Source organism: Ornithodoros turicata, chromosome 5 (assembly GCF_037126465.1).
Source record: "Ornithodoros turicata isolate Travis chromosome 5, ASM3712646v1, whole genome shotgun sequence".
Classification (NCBI taxonomy): domain Eukaryota; kingdom Metazoa; phylum Arthropoda; class Arachnida; order Ixodida; family Argasidae; genus Ornithodoros; species Ornithodoros turicata.
The window spans coordinates 54835484-54853684 of record NC_088205.1 but is presented as its reverse complement, the minus strand read 5'-3'; the positions used below and the strand labels follow the sequence as shown (position 1 = coordinate 54853684).

General features: G+C 45.0%; 2 protein-coding genes across 4 annotated transcripts in view; one reads left to right on the top strand and one right to left on the bottom strand.

Annotated features, from left to right (window-relative positions):
* The window catches only part of LOC135394478 (fat-like cadherin-related tumor suppressor homolog), a 637639-nt gene that overhangs the window by 566248 nt on the left and 53190 nt on the right, over positions 1-18201 (bottom strand). The window lies entirely within an intron of this gene.
* On the top strand, positions 12434-15601 carry LOC135395866 (uncharacterized). Its single transcript, XM_064626954.1, has one exon. The coding sequence runs from the start codon at positions 12434-12436 to the stop codon at positions 15599-15601; it is 3168 nt and encodes a 1055-aa protein (XP_064483024.1).

Sequence of the window (18201 nt, the reverse complement as noted above, 5' to 3'; positions counted from 1 at the left end):
GAGTCATCAGCCATATAGTTGCTTATAGAGCCGACGGTCGCTGACCCCCTTCTCGTTCTCCGTAGACTTCTCCGTCGGGTAAATATACTGACTCTCGTTATCGGCAAACTTTGCTCGGGCGTGCGTGGCTGGCACGGATCGTTTCATGCCACGGGGAGGGCGTCGGACGTCTGCCGCCGATAATCGAGGTGATAAGCTGCAATTATGCCCTCGGCTTCTTCAAACAGGGACGTAGTTTTCAATGTTACGGTCAGTGGTACGCCACTGTGTGTGGTGGTGAGCATGACGTGAGAAGTACACTGTGGATTGAAAAAAGAATGAGTTGATGTTATTGCCCCTTGACTGTGTGCTTTTTTGTTTATGTATATAGTACGGCCCTATTCCCCCGCGTTTACCTCGTCAGGGCATACAGCCTGATGGATGACTCTCTGATAATCCCGCTAGGAACATGGGAACGCCCGCGGATGACTCGGTTGCCATTATCAGGAACATACAAGGTGTCCAAAGATAGTTCACAGTTGTTCCTGCACCCTCTGCAACGTCTCCCCAATTCTTGACGATCAAATTTCACATCAAGCGTCATTCCCTGCTTTAATTTTAGACAACGAAAACATGGAGGGCATTTCATAACTTACAAAGCAACAGGGACGTTAGTCACAGGCACGCACAAAGCAAAACCCGAGAACAAACAACTTGGGGAATAACTGTTTTTCTCTTTCTTTGGTTTTTAATGTTTATTTTCAGTTTCTTTTTTTTAAAGCGAGGCTGACATTTCCTGTTTTCTTCCTTTTCCTTCTGTTAAACATATCCCCTCCCCCCCCGAGAACAAAGGCTCGAAAATGTATTATTTCGAATACGAACAAGCTGTGCTTTTATTAAAATAACGCTTTTATTTTACATTTTTATTTTTACACTTATATATAGATATATATTGTAACACTTTTATTTTAAAGCTTTTATAAAACTATGTTTTCAATAGGATCTCCCGCACTTTCAGAATAACGGCATCGGTTCTCAGTGTAAAGAACGGCATGCTGTTGACCACGATGGGTGGGGCTCAGATCAGCATCCTCCCATTCCTAGTCGGAATTATCTCATGTGGAATTGTGCTCTTTTCCTGTGACTTTGGGAGAACAACAACGCGAGTGGTATCAATATAAGGCCGATACCAGAGAAACACTTGGAAACCAAGAGTATTTGATGGTAGCTGATCCCTTCACATGTTTGTAAATTTACGAGTCGGCGATGTTCACGGAATCTCTCATGAAGTTTTCGTACAGTTTCACCTATGTGGAGAAGGCTGGACAGATTGAACGGAAGATAGCGTAGACTTGGTTCGCAGTTTTGCATGTGTAATGACCAACGCCGCACGGCGTATTCACGTGCCGGCCATTGGAACTGAGAAGGCGGTGCTTTGGGCACACATGGGTATACGTATTAGGCAATGGAGTCCCTAGTAAGGGAAAGTTTCATGTTGTGTATCGCCTCTTTGGAGCCGGCTTTGGACGTTTGTGTTCGGACGTTTGAACGTGGGCGTTTGGTCGGCTCAAAACGTTCCGGGGGCTGTCTATGGGAAACGGTTGCGTTTGAAAATTTATTTATTTATTGAATTTCGTGTACGCGCCGCGAATCAACTGTGGCTACAAGAGGCGTACAGACGTCTTCAGATGGTGAGAGAACAGCAGGAAGGAGTGGAGGACAGGGGGCTTAGAATGCGACCTGGGCCGACTTGAAGGGGAACTGTGCCGACATTGGTCTGGAAAGTCTGCAGGAAAACCCAGGGAAAACCCCAGACAGCACAGCCGGTGCGGAGATTCGAACCCGCATCACTTCCCAGTCTCGGCATCCTAACCACCATGCCACGGGAACTGCGGCTTTCATGTGCAGTCCCCTATAGCGGACTGGGCAGTGTGTTGAACATTCTCCGCCACTAGTGTCTTTTTTTTTTTTTTCTGATGGAGAGCGTTCGCTTAAAACGTCAACTGTTATTTTTCCTCACAATCTTCTTGTCCCACCAGTCCCGGGATTTTTTTTTCTACTCTTGCAAATATCGTGGACGATCGAACACGCCATCACAATCAAGTAGATCGATTTTTTGAAACCTGCACAGCTCTTTTCGATTGACGTTACGGAGTGACTTACGTTGGCGTTGGCATACTGATGTTTCACAGGTACGTTGTACAGCTTCTTCTAACAAGCTTCATCCAGAGCCTTGTATCAGCAAGCTTACCTGCAAAGAAATGTCACAGGTAAATCGAGGAACATAGTTGGAGAAATTCTTCAACGTCAAGGGAGCGCACCCTTCCTTCCCTTGTGAGAGGCTTCCTGCAATTGGCTCGTCATAAAATTCGTAGCCCGCATATACCCACGCGTAACTATGTATACAGGGATATGCGTAGCAGTGTTCACATGCTCTCACGCTTGGAAGGGCTGGCTTGCAAATTGTTAAGTGTGTGCAACGGTGGAGAACACGGAGCACATCCTCGTGAGACTGGTATTGGGAATACCGGGTTATTATTATTTTTTCAGTTCCAGCATTTCGGGATATTTCCAAACTCATCCCGGGATCCCGAGACCGAATTCCGGGATTGAGATCAAACTGAGACAACGCGTATATGCACAGTCTTTTAGTAGTAACTCTGACGTTACACTCTCAGAAAAAAGGGGGTCAAAAGGGTGTCAAACGATGCACGGACACCCTCGCGAACAAAGAAAGCGTTGCAGCGACACCCTTTCTAGGCCGTATTTAATGCGGAGTGTTGCTGCACTCCCTTCATGGAGGGGTGTTAGCCTTACTCCCCAATGTTTATGACGAGGTTCTTCCAGACTATGCAACAGTACAGTCTCGTGCTTTTATTTATTTGTTAAGTTTACCGAGACACACCTGTAAATAATAAAAGAAGAGATGAACAAGCCTGTGTCTGGCATGGCTGAAGTAGTAGAATCACTGCAGAGGGCGTTTACGTTTCTCAAGTCCTGGCTGTACCAAGAAAAGCCGTTGGTGGCCAAGAAAAGCCGTTATACAATTCTAATTGACACTGGCGTCGATCGTTTCATTCGAGGGAAAATGTCAGTGGAAATACTCTATAAGAAAACACCAGGTCAACTGAGAAAGGCAACGAACGATTGAAAGGAATATCCGTTCTGTAATGCTAAGTGCCTTCAAGTTACTGGAGATGCAGTGCGAGTTGATGATGTCCGTCACCGTTACGAAAGTGTTTCCTTCCTTTGTAGTCTAGGAGCAGGTTGTAAAGTTCTGGGTCGCATAGTACTGCAATCTCAATGGATGCTTCTGACGTTTGTTCTGCTTCGGTAGTTCTATGGGACTATACCTAGATTCTTGAGCAAGACTGAGAGGCACTGCGCCTGTTGTTCGTGTTTTGGGACGAGGGCAGTATTGTTTTTGTAGCGCGGTGCAGCGCAGATCAGTGTTCGCACAAAAAATGAAACACAAACAAACAAAAGAAGTCAAATGAAGTAACACCACTTAATGACAGGGTGGGAAGGAGTGCTTACTGTTCTTTGCGCTGTGCTTATTAGGGCAGTCAAGGAAACACCTGCAGGAAGGGTGTCAGGGGAACACCCTCACGGAGGGGAGTCGAGGGGACCCTTAGCAAGGGAGTCAGGAGAACACCCTCACGGAGGGGAGTCGAGGGGACCCTTAGCAAGGGAGTCAGGAGAACACCCTTACAAGGGGAGTAGCCCAAACACCGCAAAGGGAGTCATATGTGTGACGAGCGTGAACACCACAACGGAGTTTCCGATACTCCCTTTTTCTGAGAGTGTACCTGTGTGCGTTGTGTTTGTGCGTGTGTTTGTGTGAGTGTCCTCGGCGCTCTGTCTCTCTGCGTGTCAATCCACATGACTTCATAAGCTAATGCTTTCCGTTATTTTTTAGCTAGTATGCGTTTCGTTCGTATGCGTTGCGTTGCGTTAGTACGCGTTCCGTTATTTAGTATGTGACGCTTTTTATGGGAAGAGTGACGTGACCGTTTTCGCGTTCTCCTCATATAAGAGCCTTAGCTTTATTCGCAGTCCTCACCGTATAGCGTGCACTTGTTCTCACACTGGTACCATGGACGAAACCAAGCTTCGACTTACAAAAACTGAATCATTGAAATACCAAAAGTTTTATTCGCACTTTATGACTCGGCTGTTTGATATATTCAACTATATTACTGGCCTTCTTTAACTGTCTTTTCTGGTTTCTGCAGGTGTTGTCTTTGAATTGTAGTATTCTGCTTAACTTCTGGCGATCTCGACCTTTTGGGGTTTATCGGATCGTTATCTGATTCACTCTTCTAGGTGACAGGCAAATAACACCTTGTTGATCACAAGGTTCTTTTGTTCCTAAAGATCAGTTGGATCACTTCAAAAGAAAAAAGAAAATAAAAGAGGGTCTTCCACAACCAGGTCTATGTTCTAGTCCAGCCTCGATTACAGACAGGTTGGACCCGTCCTGCAATTCCAAGCTGCACGTCATGATAGTTTCAGTGAAAAGAGTTGATGGCTCTTTTTATTTATTTATTTTTCTGTGTCCATTACCTGTTTCGTCAGCATGAGTGGATAAAGAATCTCGCTGGGACTGTTGGCCAGATATCTTAAAGGGTAAAAACACTAAAAATACACACACACACACACCGCGACGCAAAAGCAACGCGCGGACACACAAAGCGCACACTTGAAGCAGCAATTCAATAAACTCGGACGTTGCTTTCATATGAGCCAAGTTTTATATAACCTGACTTGTCGGAGCCAGGAAAATGCCAGACACTTGTGACGTCATGAAAACTGCTCTTGAGAGAAACAAAAGCGAAATGGTGCTGACAAGCTGGTGTATGAGAGTATTCGCAGTATTGAGAGAAAGTGGAAGCGAACGAGACAAGGCAGTTTGGTCGAGCAGTACACTTCCGGTTACCTTGCTGACGTTCGATCTGCTCTACTGTTGCTTTTCCTTTCTTCTCCTGCTGGTTGAAGTAATACTTCACGCTATTTCCCTTTACTCACGATTAGGTGTATTCTGCAGTAAATACCTTGAAATCGATATTTTGCCCTGGCATTGATGGGGATTGGTGTCTCATCAGTAAGGACTTCGATATTTTCAGTGATACCTGACAAGTCTAGCCTAGGGTCCCTAAATAAGCTTCGCTTCAGAGTATTGACACTGAGTGCCAAGAGCGAGCATGCGCCATCTTGTTCTCGACTGCCGTTCTCGACTGGGGATGGTACCGGTGCGGTGCGGGAACAAGATGGCGCCCCTGCTCTCTCTTGGACCTCAGTGTCGATGCTCTGGAGCGAAGCTTATCTGGTGACTCTTAGTGACTCTAGTCTAACCACGCCATTGAGGATGCTGTGTATCCAGACATGCTAAAAATGGCCAGGGTAATTCCTGTATATATGAAAACGGCGATCGATATAATTCTAAAAATTACAGGCCTATCTCTAAATTATCTGTAATCAAAGCTGTTTTCGAAACGCTAGTTACAGGAGAATGAGTTCATTCTAGACATATTTGATATCCGCTTTCTCCAGAGCAGCACTGCTTTCGATCTATGACATCTGCCTCCTCTGTAGTGGCAACTGCTGCACAGTTGATCAATAACGCGCCTAATGTTAGATCTCCTGTTGGTATTATTGATTTAAAAAAAGAGTTTTATACGGTATCTTGCTATCAAAAATCGTCAGTCAGTTTTTTTAATTATAAGGATTTGAGCCAAAATGTCAATGGGAAAGTTGTAGCGGGCGATACAACGAAACGAAACCCGTTGATTGCAACTTGGTACCTCTAACAGATCCTTTTTTTCCCGGCTCCGAAGACTAACTTTCGGGTTTGCAAACAATCGACGCGGGACCTGTCGCAGACGCGCGAGGAGAGCCTGATAACAGCACCCTCGAGCGTCCTGTTATCGAACGAAAACTAGTCACAGTAATTGGTTAACATTTTGGCTTTTCATTAACTCCTTGCGAGTGTGCGACAGGTCCCGCGTCGGTTTTTCGCAAACCCGAAAGTTAGTGTCCGGAGCCGAAAAAAAAAAAAAAGGATCCGTTCGAGATACAAAGTTGCAATCAACGGGTTTCGTGTCGTTGTATCGTCCGCTACGACTTTCTCATTGACATTTTCGCTCTAATCCTTATAATTAAAAAAAATGACTACTTAATTAATCAATTAATAAGAAAACAAACAATAGTTTGAGTATAATCATACCGCTGGTAACGCTATGCAGGCCGTCTTTTTGGTGTGCGATGAACCATTTGTTTTAAAGTTTTCGCTCATTTTTCGTGAAACACCCTGTGCGTACGTGTATGTGTAAACATGTGTATATGTATGCGTGATACATGTTTCTTTAATGTATTAAACATATTCGCTCTGATGCCGAAATGAATTCACGTTACATTAATGAGTGGTTCAAGTTAGACTTATACCCCTGTCACACGGCAAACCGGGTAACACGCAAAGAAATGTCATTCAGTGCGAATGTGATTCGCTGAGAATGACATTCAATTTGCCCTGTGACAGGGGTATCACATTAGATATACGGTAAAAGTGTTTTTTTTCTTTCTTTTGGCGCGAAACTTTCTTTTCTTTCTTTCGCGTTTTCGCGAGCGCCAAAAATTCGCGAATTTAAGTTCCCACAACGTAGACACACTGACGTCACTGACAAACATGAGCTTGCGTTATTCGCGAATTTAAGTTCCCGCGTCAACAACGGCCACCACCAAAACACGAAAATATGTTCCATGCGAAATCAATGACTTTTACAGTAACCAAGAAGAGAACACAAAAATTTTGAGAAAAAAACTAGTTTTTGCCAGTGTGTTTTTCTTTTTCTTTTTTTCACATCGGAAATACCGCCCGTAATTACGAAACGAAGTAGCAAAATATAATACTGAAATGAGGCGAAAATATGAACAGAACACGTGCCTCGTCGAGACAAACTAACCAATCGCCATCATTCGCCATCGTTGAAAGGCAGGTGCACTGTCACTAAAGTTTCCTCGTTCGCTTGCTGTCTTTCTCGTTCTGTAGCTTGTGAACACCGCTTCCTTGTTCCTAAACGAATAAAATATATATATTTATAATTGATATTATATTGCACCCTGATTTCTTCTCCCATGTTGGCTTATAAGTCGTACAAGAGTAAATATTTTGTTCTTTTCCAACCGCCCAAAAGAAAAAAAGGCGAGAGAGAGAGAACATGAAACTTCTTTTTTTTTTTTTTTTCAGCGGAATGAAAATTTCCGAAAATGTTGCGTCTCTAGTCTAGACAGGGGTGACTCTTACAAGAACTGCATTCATTATCCGCTCCCTAGCACTTTGCTCCAACGTGGATAATCGCCATTAGAGAGGTCCCATTTAATTCCAGACGAGACAGCAGAAGACGCCTCGTTGCAACAATCGATATGGCTTCTCTCCCTGCTAGGATTAATTTGGCAGAGATAAAAGGCCCGCAAATACTGCCAAAAAGAGGCACAGTTGAAAGTATAACGTACACATGCTGTGGGTGAACTTTCCGCTAGCGCGCTCGCTCGGGCTAGACAAGTGTTCTTTGGTCGCCTACGACATAAGACCCGCATTCTACACTTCAATTTCCTAGATCTCGATGCTACGAAGCAAGCATGCATACAGCTGTGGAGCGTTTACGGAACGAAACGGAACGAACGGAACGAGCGGACGGAACGCTTTATGATGTAACAGGGACGTCTCGTTTTGTGAAAGAGGTTTGGGTACTAAAGGGTGTCCGGTGAGAAAGTGTCATTAAATTTCTAAAAATAGGTTTAACTTCAGAAAATTATGAAACTACTTGGAATACACACACACAGACTTTTGCCACAGATTCAGGCCGTTTGCATTCGCGTCACACATTAATTAAGCTAATTTTGCTAATTGAACTCGAAAATTAGCCAAGCAAAGGTAACGTTTTTCTTGATGAACTCGGAAGCCAATGGCCATAGCACACTATTCCAACCGAAATCACAGGTTTTTCCAGAAGATTTGTACAAAGATTTCACAGCCGCAAAACCGTCACTTGGCAAGGCGTGCTCCATGAAATTTGCGTTTGCGTAAATGCTGGCTCTGCCTTTATCGAGAAAAAGTGGAAACAGCCACATCCTATCGAGGGCATTACAGCGGTAACCGACGTTATCAGTGGCTGCGGACTGACGGTATGCACGTTGATAAGGGCGGAAGGTGTGATTATGTCCTTGTTCGCATAGGAGGGAGGGTATTTGGATGGAACGAAAAGTTCCGCAAACGTAAATATCAGCAAGCGCACCTCGCACGGGGACTGTTTTGCGGGTGTCATATATTTTTGTACAAACCTTCTGAAAAAAGCTGTGATTTCGGTTGGAATAGTGTGCTATGGCCATTGGCTTCTGAATTCATCAAAAACGTTACCTTTGCTTCGCTAATTTTCGAGTTCAATTAGCAAAATTAGCTTAATTAATGTGTGACGCGAATGCAAATGGCCTAAATCTGTGGCAAAAATCTCTGTGTGTGTATTCCATGTAGTTTCATAATTTTCTGGAGTTAACCTATTTTTAGAAATTTAATTACACTTTCTCACCGGACACCCTGTATAGCCGCATTTACTGTTAGTGGTGTTAATTATTTTTGATTGTTTTGTTTTTCAAGTAATACCAAACGAGGAGAGCCGTGACACTGATAATGCTGCATGTCTCCAAACGTAATGACGAAATGATATTTTGTATATAGATATATACCGGGTGTTCAAAATTAAGCTTTCACGAGGGCTAGGCAAACACAGCGAGGACAGGAAACCGGATGATAACTTTACGCTACTTGTGTAAAAAAGAGGTGCTGCTAATTATGTAGCACCTGTTTCTTACTCAAGGAACAGAAAAAGTAGCACCAGTTTTCTTTTGTTCGTCTATTTATAAAGTGCTAGTGAAAGCTTAATTTTGAACACCCTGTATACATACATGACGTTTTTTTTTTTTTTCGTTTTCTTTTTTTGCAATGTTGGCAGTAACTCGTTACTATAACGCGAACTGCGTCCTGCCTTCCTAGTGAGTTAAGACCACAGGAACGTGCACGCCGGTGATACGTGCACGTCTGACTCCCTTGTTGTTACTCAGTGAACGTTACAAATTATGTGTTGGCCGTACATTAGGAGGCTCAGTTGTCACTCATCTCAGCGACGAGAGGTGTATTTATAATGACAGAGAACATTGTGTAGTAGGGTTAAAACTTGGCACAGTTCTACGACATGTGCGTAGAGGACAACTCATAGAACGTAAACTTGCTTTGTACTCCGTTCGAGAACCTTATTACGAGATCAAAATCACCAAATCCCTCCCTAAAGAAGCACATAAATGTAGGCTTCGTTCGTCATATGGGATATTGGTATAGTTTTTGTATATCAAAACTATTTGGAACTATTTGGGTCTTGCAACGCCCCCTGTGAGATCAGGATCTGAATTAACTAAAGAAAGATCAAGAACTAAAAGTATATATTGGGTAGCAAGTAACTTGAAAGTAACTCGTTACTTTTCTAAAGTAGCTTAAGAAATTGACGTTCATTTTCATTACGTGTAACTTGGTTAGTAACTTAGTTACATTTCTTGTACATTAACTTACCTGGTAACAAGTTCCCTTTGTCGAGTAACTTCCCCATTAGTGTTTTTTTTTTGTGTGTATTCTTTAAAGACATTTACAGCGTTGAAAGGCAATGATAGATGCCGTTTTTGCAGCCCTGTGGTTTACAGCATACGCTCACGTGGATATTCCCTCCAAAATAGTACGTAACTATCGCGTGACGGATTACTTATCAAATTAATTAATTATCTCTTTCATTCTTGGGCATTTGGGTAAATTGAGATAGCAAATAGGGAGAGAGAATCCTGGTTGAAACGAGCACGTGCGTTGAAATGCCGATCTCCTAATGTTGGTACGCAAATGGGCGGAAACCGAAACACGCGGATCAGAAGCGCAGGGAGCACTGCGCCCATTCTACGTCAGAGGGCATCATTCTACGTCATGATTTAGGGCCCTCTATACTATAGCTCCATCTGCATAGGGTGAAGACAACCGCGTCGTCTGCTACCAATTTTCGCCACCTTGACTCCCATGCACAGCTCACGATGCGCTCACAAAAGTGTAGCTATACACTTAGTGATACACTGCATGTTGGAGCTGAGCAAATACGTAGCAGAGGAGGTTCGAAAAAGTTGGTGGAATCGGTACACAGCATTCATGCATGGTAAGCGTGGACGTCAACATGGCGGCTTTGCGGCATTCGCTTCTACAAAGGGTGACTCCACCTTTCACAGAGGGAGCTAGTATTCAGGCACCCTGTCATGATTGGTGTTAATTTCATGGTTTAATTTCACTACAGTATACTATGCTGCACATAGTTCACAATTTTTCCTTTTCTAATATGGCCTCGGACATCCGTAGTCGGATAAGACCCGCGTTTGGAATGTATCAATGCCCTTCGGGAAATACACTGACGGAGGTCATTCCGTCGCCTCCTTTGTGAGGAAGTCCTTTGAGAAAGGACCAGAGGTGTTTGCGTCTGTAGCTGTAACCTGTTGTTTGAGCTAGACGTATATTTGTGTCATTTTTAGTCTCGAAGGTTGAAGGGTTGAAAGGATGTAAACGGCCGCTCTGGGGAAGATGACCTCCGCACCGTCGGAGTTTCCTTGAGAGCATATTTTGCTAAGCTATCGCTTCTTTGTAGTTTGTGAAGCGACCACTAATGGAGTTGTATTATCATTTTGTGAACATTGTCTAATTGCTAGAGTTTTAGTGATGTTAATGAGGGAAAGTGAAATATTATGGATGGAATTTTGTGGGCTGTACTAATGTTAGAATGATCAAATCAGAGTTTGGGGAAAGTGTGAAAATCGTTGTGATTTGTTGCATAATTTTAAGGCGGTACCCTGATGTGAGTGAACAAAAAGGCCGTGACGGCCTGGAAGAGGGTCTTCGTTTTGGGTCTTCAGATCTAGAGAGATCTGGAGGTTTGACTAAGTCCAGGGAGAGATGGTCAGTCTCGACCTTTGATAATGTACTTACTATCATGCAGTGATGGCCAGTAGTTAACTACATGTAGTTAAACTACTAGTTAAACTACCTGATTGTAGTTAAAAAGTAGTTATCAACTACTTGCAGAAATGTAGTGTGCAACTACTAGTTAAACTACTATTTCGAGTAGTTAATTACAGTAGTTAGGTTACTGCAGGCGCCAACTACTTCCGATTTTGCCGCAAGCTTTACGGCACGATTGTGCTTCCGACTTTTACCTTGAGCTACTTGTTTGATGAGAACGGAGGTGCAGAGCAATTGCGTCATGCATGTGTACTAAATTTTCACTTTTATCACTGCTTGTGATTCATATTTAGAGGGCTAAGATCGCTATAGAATGGGATTGGTGTTGATGGACAACGTTAAGTAGTTATAGATGTAGTTAAACTACACTGCAGTAGTTAAAGAAGTAGTTTTAACTTCCTCCCCTGAAAAGTAGTTTAACTACTAGTTAAACTACTCCATCGCAAAGTAGTTAGTAGTTATAGTTAAACTACTGTAGAAGTAGTTAGTGGCCATCACTGCTATCATGTACATAGTGTAATTAAATCTCTAGTTGTTGTTATTCCTGAGCTATCCTTCGCTCATTCCGAGTACGGACTCGTGTCATCCCACCACCATTCTTTCACGACAACTTCCCTTCGGACTTCGATCTTCGACGGTGGAACGACGAGGGCAGAAGTTGACTGGCGCAGTCGACAGGATCGGGATTGACAGCAGCGAGGTGAGCAAGGACCAGCCAGGCCTACGAGCAGCAGGACGTCGGCGAACATAATAGGCAACATCTACGTGAGAAGCCTGCTTTGCCGCAGCTGACTCTAGGCAACAACAGAGGACACGGAGCAGTACCGACGTGGAAGACTTCCGGAGCAGCAGTACAACAGCAGACAGAAAAGGCAACATCTACGGGAGGGCCTGCTTTGCTGGAGCTGGCTGCGACGTTGGTAAAGACTGGCGACATCTAGGTGAGAGGCCGGGGACCTTCGTGGTCACACAGTCAAGATCCGCGGCAACGGTGGACAGAAAAGGCATCTAGGTGAGAAGCCTGCTTCGCCGGAGCATTGGAGCGGTAAAGACCAGCAATATCTACGTGAGAGGCTGGGGACCTTTGTGGTCAGAACGTGGACATCCAGAAGGCAGCGGTGCAGCGCAGACAGCGGCGGACGACATCTACGTGAGAGGTCCATCACCGATTGCGGATCGACACATCGGAGCGTCTTCGAGACGAGTTCATCGTGAGTGCGTCAAGACACTGCAGTTGACTGATCGACCAAGTTTGGGTACGACATCAGAAGCTGTGTGGTGAAAGAAAGAACATCGGCTGAGAGGTGAGTCCCTTTGACATACCGAGTTTGAGGGCGCACCATGTCTGTAGTTACTAGACAAATGGCTAGAAGTACGGATCTGCATGATGGCGAAGCAACTGGTGACCTAGGCACTCGTACTGAAGGCGCAAGCGACTCAGGTTCTGCCGGACAGGAAGTGCATGCGAGCGTGTTGGATAAACTGCGGCTAGAAATTGAGCTATATAAAGCTAAGATGCAGTTTGCTCAAGCAGAGCACGATAGGAGTAGCACAAGTAGTCGGCCAAGCACAAGTAGATCCAGAGTGGGAGATTATGCAAGGGATCTGAAAGGCGTACTAACTGCGATGCCGGAAACGGAAGCGTTAGTTCCCGCATGGTTCACAGCGGTAGAGACCATCTTTACGAATTTTGATGTACCGGAAGACGTACAGGGCCCAGTTTTACTGCTATTTGGATGGGCCTATTTGAATGAGAAGATGAGAGCTGTTATCGCTAGGCATGGCAACGGGCAGATCCTTGACTATGAGGAACTGAAACAAAAGGTTCTAACTGAGCTACGCTTGACCCCCGGAGAATACAAACGTTTGTTTTTCCATGCGAAGAAGGGTGATTCTGAATCATGGAGCCAGTTCACGACAAGGCTGGAATCCCTCTTTGACCATTACGTCACTAGCCGTAAAGTTAAGTCACAGCAGGATTTACGGGACTTAGTGATTGCGGATCGCTTAAAGGCTGTAATGCCAGAGGACACCAGGTCCTATCTTATGTTGACTGAGGCAGACACGTGGTTTAAGCCTAGTAAATTAGCCGAGCTAGCGGAAAATTTTGATGACAGCAAAAAGGGGGCGAAGCATCAGAAGAATCAAAATCTTCCGTGGGATAAAAAGGTGCTGCCAGGGACAAAGGAAAAACAGTCATCAGCTAACTACTCCAACGGCAGGCAAAATAGCCAGGCAAGCCGTAATACTAGTCGCGGAAGTACAGTGAAGTGTTACGGGTGCGGTGAACTAGGTCACTACAAAAGCCACTGCCCCCAGACATCCGTGAAAACGGGAAAAGCAGAGTCACGCGCGTCTAGTACAAAGGAGAAAGGGGAAGATAATGTCGTAGCGAAGGTTTCCCTTTTATGTAAAGAGGTCAGGGACTCCCAAGGGTTAACAAACAAGGAACCACCGACGGTGCGGCTTTGTATAGATGACAAGGTGGTGAATGCTCGTCTGGACTCAGGGGCCGATGTAACTGTAATTCGCAAGGATGTTGTTCCTGATAAATTCAGGGAAAAGGGAAGCCAGGAAGTAAAGTTAAAGGGGGCTTTTGGTCACCTTGCGGAAGCTGAACTTATGGAAGTTCCATTAGGTTTGCAGGCTGAAAGAGAATGTGCTCAACAGGTTATGACCCTGTGTGCAGTTACTGACGAGCTGTCGGTCGGTGTAGATGTGTTACTAACACCCGAGGATTATGAGGAAATAAAGCACGTTAAGCAGACTCTGGAAAAGGAAGCCGAAGCGATGGCTAAAAGTGAGGAAAGCGTGGAAAGTTCTGGTATCCCTAGAGCGAGGGAGGAAGAGCAAGTTTCCTTTGAGGATGAGGAAAACGAGAATGAAGAGAACGGTACACCCTTAGAGTTATCTGTAAACGTAGCTGAAGGCATTGTGGAAAATGAGATGTCAATGAGTGTAGAATCGCGAAAATTTGCGCTCGAACAAAGGGAGGATGAATCCTTAAAGGAGTCATGGGAACAAGCTAATGAAGGGACCCATGGGATGGTGATAGAAGGTGGGCTCTTGTATCATGAGGAGAAGAACGACTTAGGGGTTTGTAAACAGTTGGTCTTACCAACCGGGCGCAGAAAAGAGGTGCTCTCGTTGGCGCACGACTCGCCCTGGGGAGGCCACTTTTCCATGAAGAAAACTAAACAGCGAGTCAAAAGTGCGTTCTATTGGCCCTCCGTCGTGTCAGATATAAGAAAGCACTGTCAGTCGTGCCACAGTTGCCAGATCTTTTCTAGAAGTAAAGAAACTGACCGTGTCCCAATCACCCCTTTGACGAGACCAGAAAAACCCTTCGAGATGGTTTTCATTGACTGCATTGGGCCTTTGGACCCACCGTCCGCACGTGGGCATAAGTACGCGCTTAGCATTGTGGATTTGAGCACGAGGTGGCCCGAGGTCATCCCTCTGAGATCTCTAACCGCTAAGGCCACGTGCCAAGCTCTAGTTGAGGTGTTTGCTCGTTACGGAACACCTGAATTGATATGCTGCGATCAGGGGACTAACTTTACAAGTAAACTCACTCAAGAGCTGACGGCAAAGATGGGCGTCAAAATGCGATTTTCCACGCCAGACCATCCACAAAGTAATGGTCTAGTAGAGAGATGGAATGGGACCTTCAAAGCTATGTTAAAGCATGTAATCGAGACTAAGGGGAGAGAGTGGGATAAGTATGTCCCCTGCTTGATATGGGCATATAGGGAGGTGCCGAACGAGATCACAGGGACATCCCCATTTGAGTTGATGTTCGGTCGGATGCCCAACGGTCCTCTTTCCATCTTGAAACAGACGTGGGCGGGGGACTGGACTCCTCCCACAGGACTAAACAAACCTGCCAGTACATACTTGGCTGAATTAAGGGAACGCATGGCATCTATGGCTAAGGAGGTTAGCGAAAGGACAGCTACGAAACAGAAGGAGTATGCATCGCGGTATAACCTTAGAACTCGGTCGAAGGTGTTTAAAGCTGGAGGTATTGTTCTTGTACTGGAAACAGAGAGATCAAGCAAGCTTCAACCAAAGTGGAAAGGGCCAGCGACAGTAAAAGAGAAGAAGCGCGAAGATAGTTACGTTGTAACATTAGAAGACGGGACAGAACGCTGGGTTCATGCGAATAAACTGCGACCCTACATGACTAGAGTAAACGCCGTCGGCGTGATTTTTGAGGAAGACGAGGAATTTGGAAGTGTTAGTACACTACCACAGCCTACGAGCGGAACCGCACAAAAGGGAGTTGGGAACATATCTTCTCATCTCACGGCAGCACAGAGATCTGAGCTTGAAAATGTCATCTCTAAGTTTCAAGAAGTGTTTGATGACAAGCCGGGGAAATGCAAAGTAGGATGTCATCGTATTCAGTTAGAAAATGGTGCAAAACTCGGTAAGGCATTTCCATACAAGGTTCCGGTAGCTCTACGTCAGGAAGTAGATAGACAGGTTGAAGAACTGCTAAAATGGGGACTCATTTTACCCGGTTGAAAGCGATGTGGCTCATCCGATAGTTTGTGTCGCTAAGCGAGACGGCACAGTGCGAATGTGTGTAGACTTTCGAAAACTAAATGCAGTAAGTCAGCAAGACCAGTTTCCGATGGAGAACATTTCAGAATTGATCTGTAAGGTTTCGAGATCAAAGTTCATTTCGGTTCTCGACATGACCAGGGGATACTGGCAGATCCCTATGGAACCGGAATCCCAAAAGTATACCGCATTCGCGACTCCCCACGGACTGTATGCTTGGAATGTTATGCCGTACGGTCTAAGAAACTCAGCAGCAACATTTCAGCGTACCATGAACAAAATATTGAGCGCACACAAACAGTACGCTTGTGTGTACATTGACGATGTCGCCGTGCATTCTGACACATGGGAGGATCATGTTCGCCATCTTGAAGCCGTGTTGTCCGCGTTGAAGGAGTCAGGGTTAACTGCGAATGTCAAGAAGTGCAGGTTTGGGGAAGATAAGGTGAAGTATTTGGGTCATTGGGTTGGCTCGGGCAAACATTCACCAGACCCAGAAAAGGTAGCAGCAATTTTGGAGCTAAAAAGACCCGCTGACAAGACACAGCTTAGGAGCGCCATAGGTATGTTCAACTACTATTGAGAGTACATACCGAACTACGCCGAGCTCGTGCTGCCTCTGACAGCGTTGACAAACCGTCGTGTCCCTAACAAACTACCTTGGAGTAGTGAGGCAGAAGCCGCGTTTGAAATGGTCAAGAGGGAGCTAGCCAAGCTTCCCGAACTGACTCCACCCGACCCGACAAGGGGTTTCACTCTAACCACCGACGCTTCTGAAAAGGCCATCGGGGCGTGCCTGTCTCAAAATGTTGAAGGAAAGGAGATGCCGATTGCCTTCCTCAGCAAAAAGCTGTCAAATTCCCAGTCAAAATGGTCTACCATAGAACGCGAGGCCTTTGCCGTTGTTTGGGCACTAAGCCGATTAGACACTTGGCTTTTTGGAGCCAAAATCATGGTTATGACTGATCATAACCCCCTGACATATCTGTCTCGCACTGCATCTACTAGTGCTCGGCTAACCAGATGGTCATTGGCTTTGCAGAAATATGACCTGGTAGTGACCCATATTCCTGGTGCACGGAACAAATGCGCAGACGCGTTATCGCGTTTAGTTTAGTGCCTGGTTTGGGAATTCGTGGACATGGTGGGTCATCGGGCTTTATGTGAAAGGGACTTGACAGCGTGTTGAAGTGTGATTTTTGTCTCTGTATATCAGTTCTGGAGTGCATTGTCCTTCTATCTGTTTGTTGGTTTGCTATGTTGCGCTTTCTAGAAGCCAGCACAACATAGTTAAGGGGGGAGATGTTAATTTCATGGTTTAATTTCACTACAGTATACTATGCTGCACATAGTTCACAATTTTTCCTTTTCTAATATGGCCTCGGACATCCGTAGTCGGATAAGACCCGCGTTTGGAATGTATCAATGCCCTTCGGGAAACACACTGACGGAGGTCATTCCGTCGCCTCCTTTGTGAGGAAGTCCTTTGAGAAAGGACCAGAGGTGTTTGCGTCTGTAGCTGTAACCTGTTGTTTGAGCTAGACGTATATTTGTGTCATTTTTAGTCTCGAAGGTTGAAGGGTTGAAAGGATGTAAACGGCCGCTCTGGGGAAGATGACCTCCGCACCGTCGGAGTTTCCTTGAGAGCATATTTTGCTAAGCTATCGCTTCTTTGTAGTTTGTGAAGCGACCACTAATGGAGTTGTATTATCATTTTGTGAACATTGTCTAATTGCTAGAGTTTTAGTGATGTTAATGAGGGAAAGTGAAATATTATGGATGGAATTTTGTGGGCTGTACTAATGTTAGAATGATCAAATCAGAGTTTGGGGAAAGTGTGAAAATCGTTGTGATTTGTTGCATAATTTTAAGGCGGTACCCTGATGTGAGTGAACAAAAAGGCCGTGACGGCCTGGAAGAGGGTCTTCGTTTTGGGTCTTCAGATCTAGAGAGATCTGGAGGTTTGACTAAGTCCAGGGAGAGATGGTCAGTCTCGACCTTTGATAATGTACTTACTATCATGTACATAGTGTAATTAAATCTCTAGTTGTTGTTATTCCTGAGCTATCCTTCGCTCATTCCGAGTACGGACTCGTGTCATCCCACCACCATTCTTTCACGACAACTTCCCTTCGGACTTCGATCTTCGACGGTGGAACGACGAGGGCAGAAGTTGACTATTGGAGTAGGTGCAGATCTGCTGGACAGACGAACCGCTATAACTATTACCTTTTACCGCTTTGCGGCCCAGGTAAGCCGACGATGAATAAGGTTGTTTGTTTGCCGTGAATGTTTGTTTGTGTAAATTCTTCCCTCTCGCTCCTCCTCCTGTACACTATATTACTACTCTAATACTCTGAAATAAACTTGAATTTTAATTGGTTTGTTGGTTTGTAAGAAAAAAGGTCACGCTCTCCGGAGGCACGCGGTTTTGGTTTCGACTCATTCGCATAGCAACAGTCGGCGATTGATGTTTCAACTCCCGTGCTCGTTCTACGATTTTAATATAATGGAATGGTTATCCCATTCTGCTACCTCGCTTTTGCCGCAAATCCCCTAAT

What these genes read in the sequence shown, in the direction of transcription:
- LOC135395866 (XM_064626954.1), top strand. Translation starts at nt 12,434, where the DNA reads ATGGCTAGAAGTACGGATCTGCATGATGGCGAAGCAACTGGTGACCTA.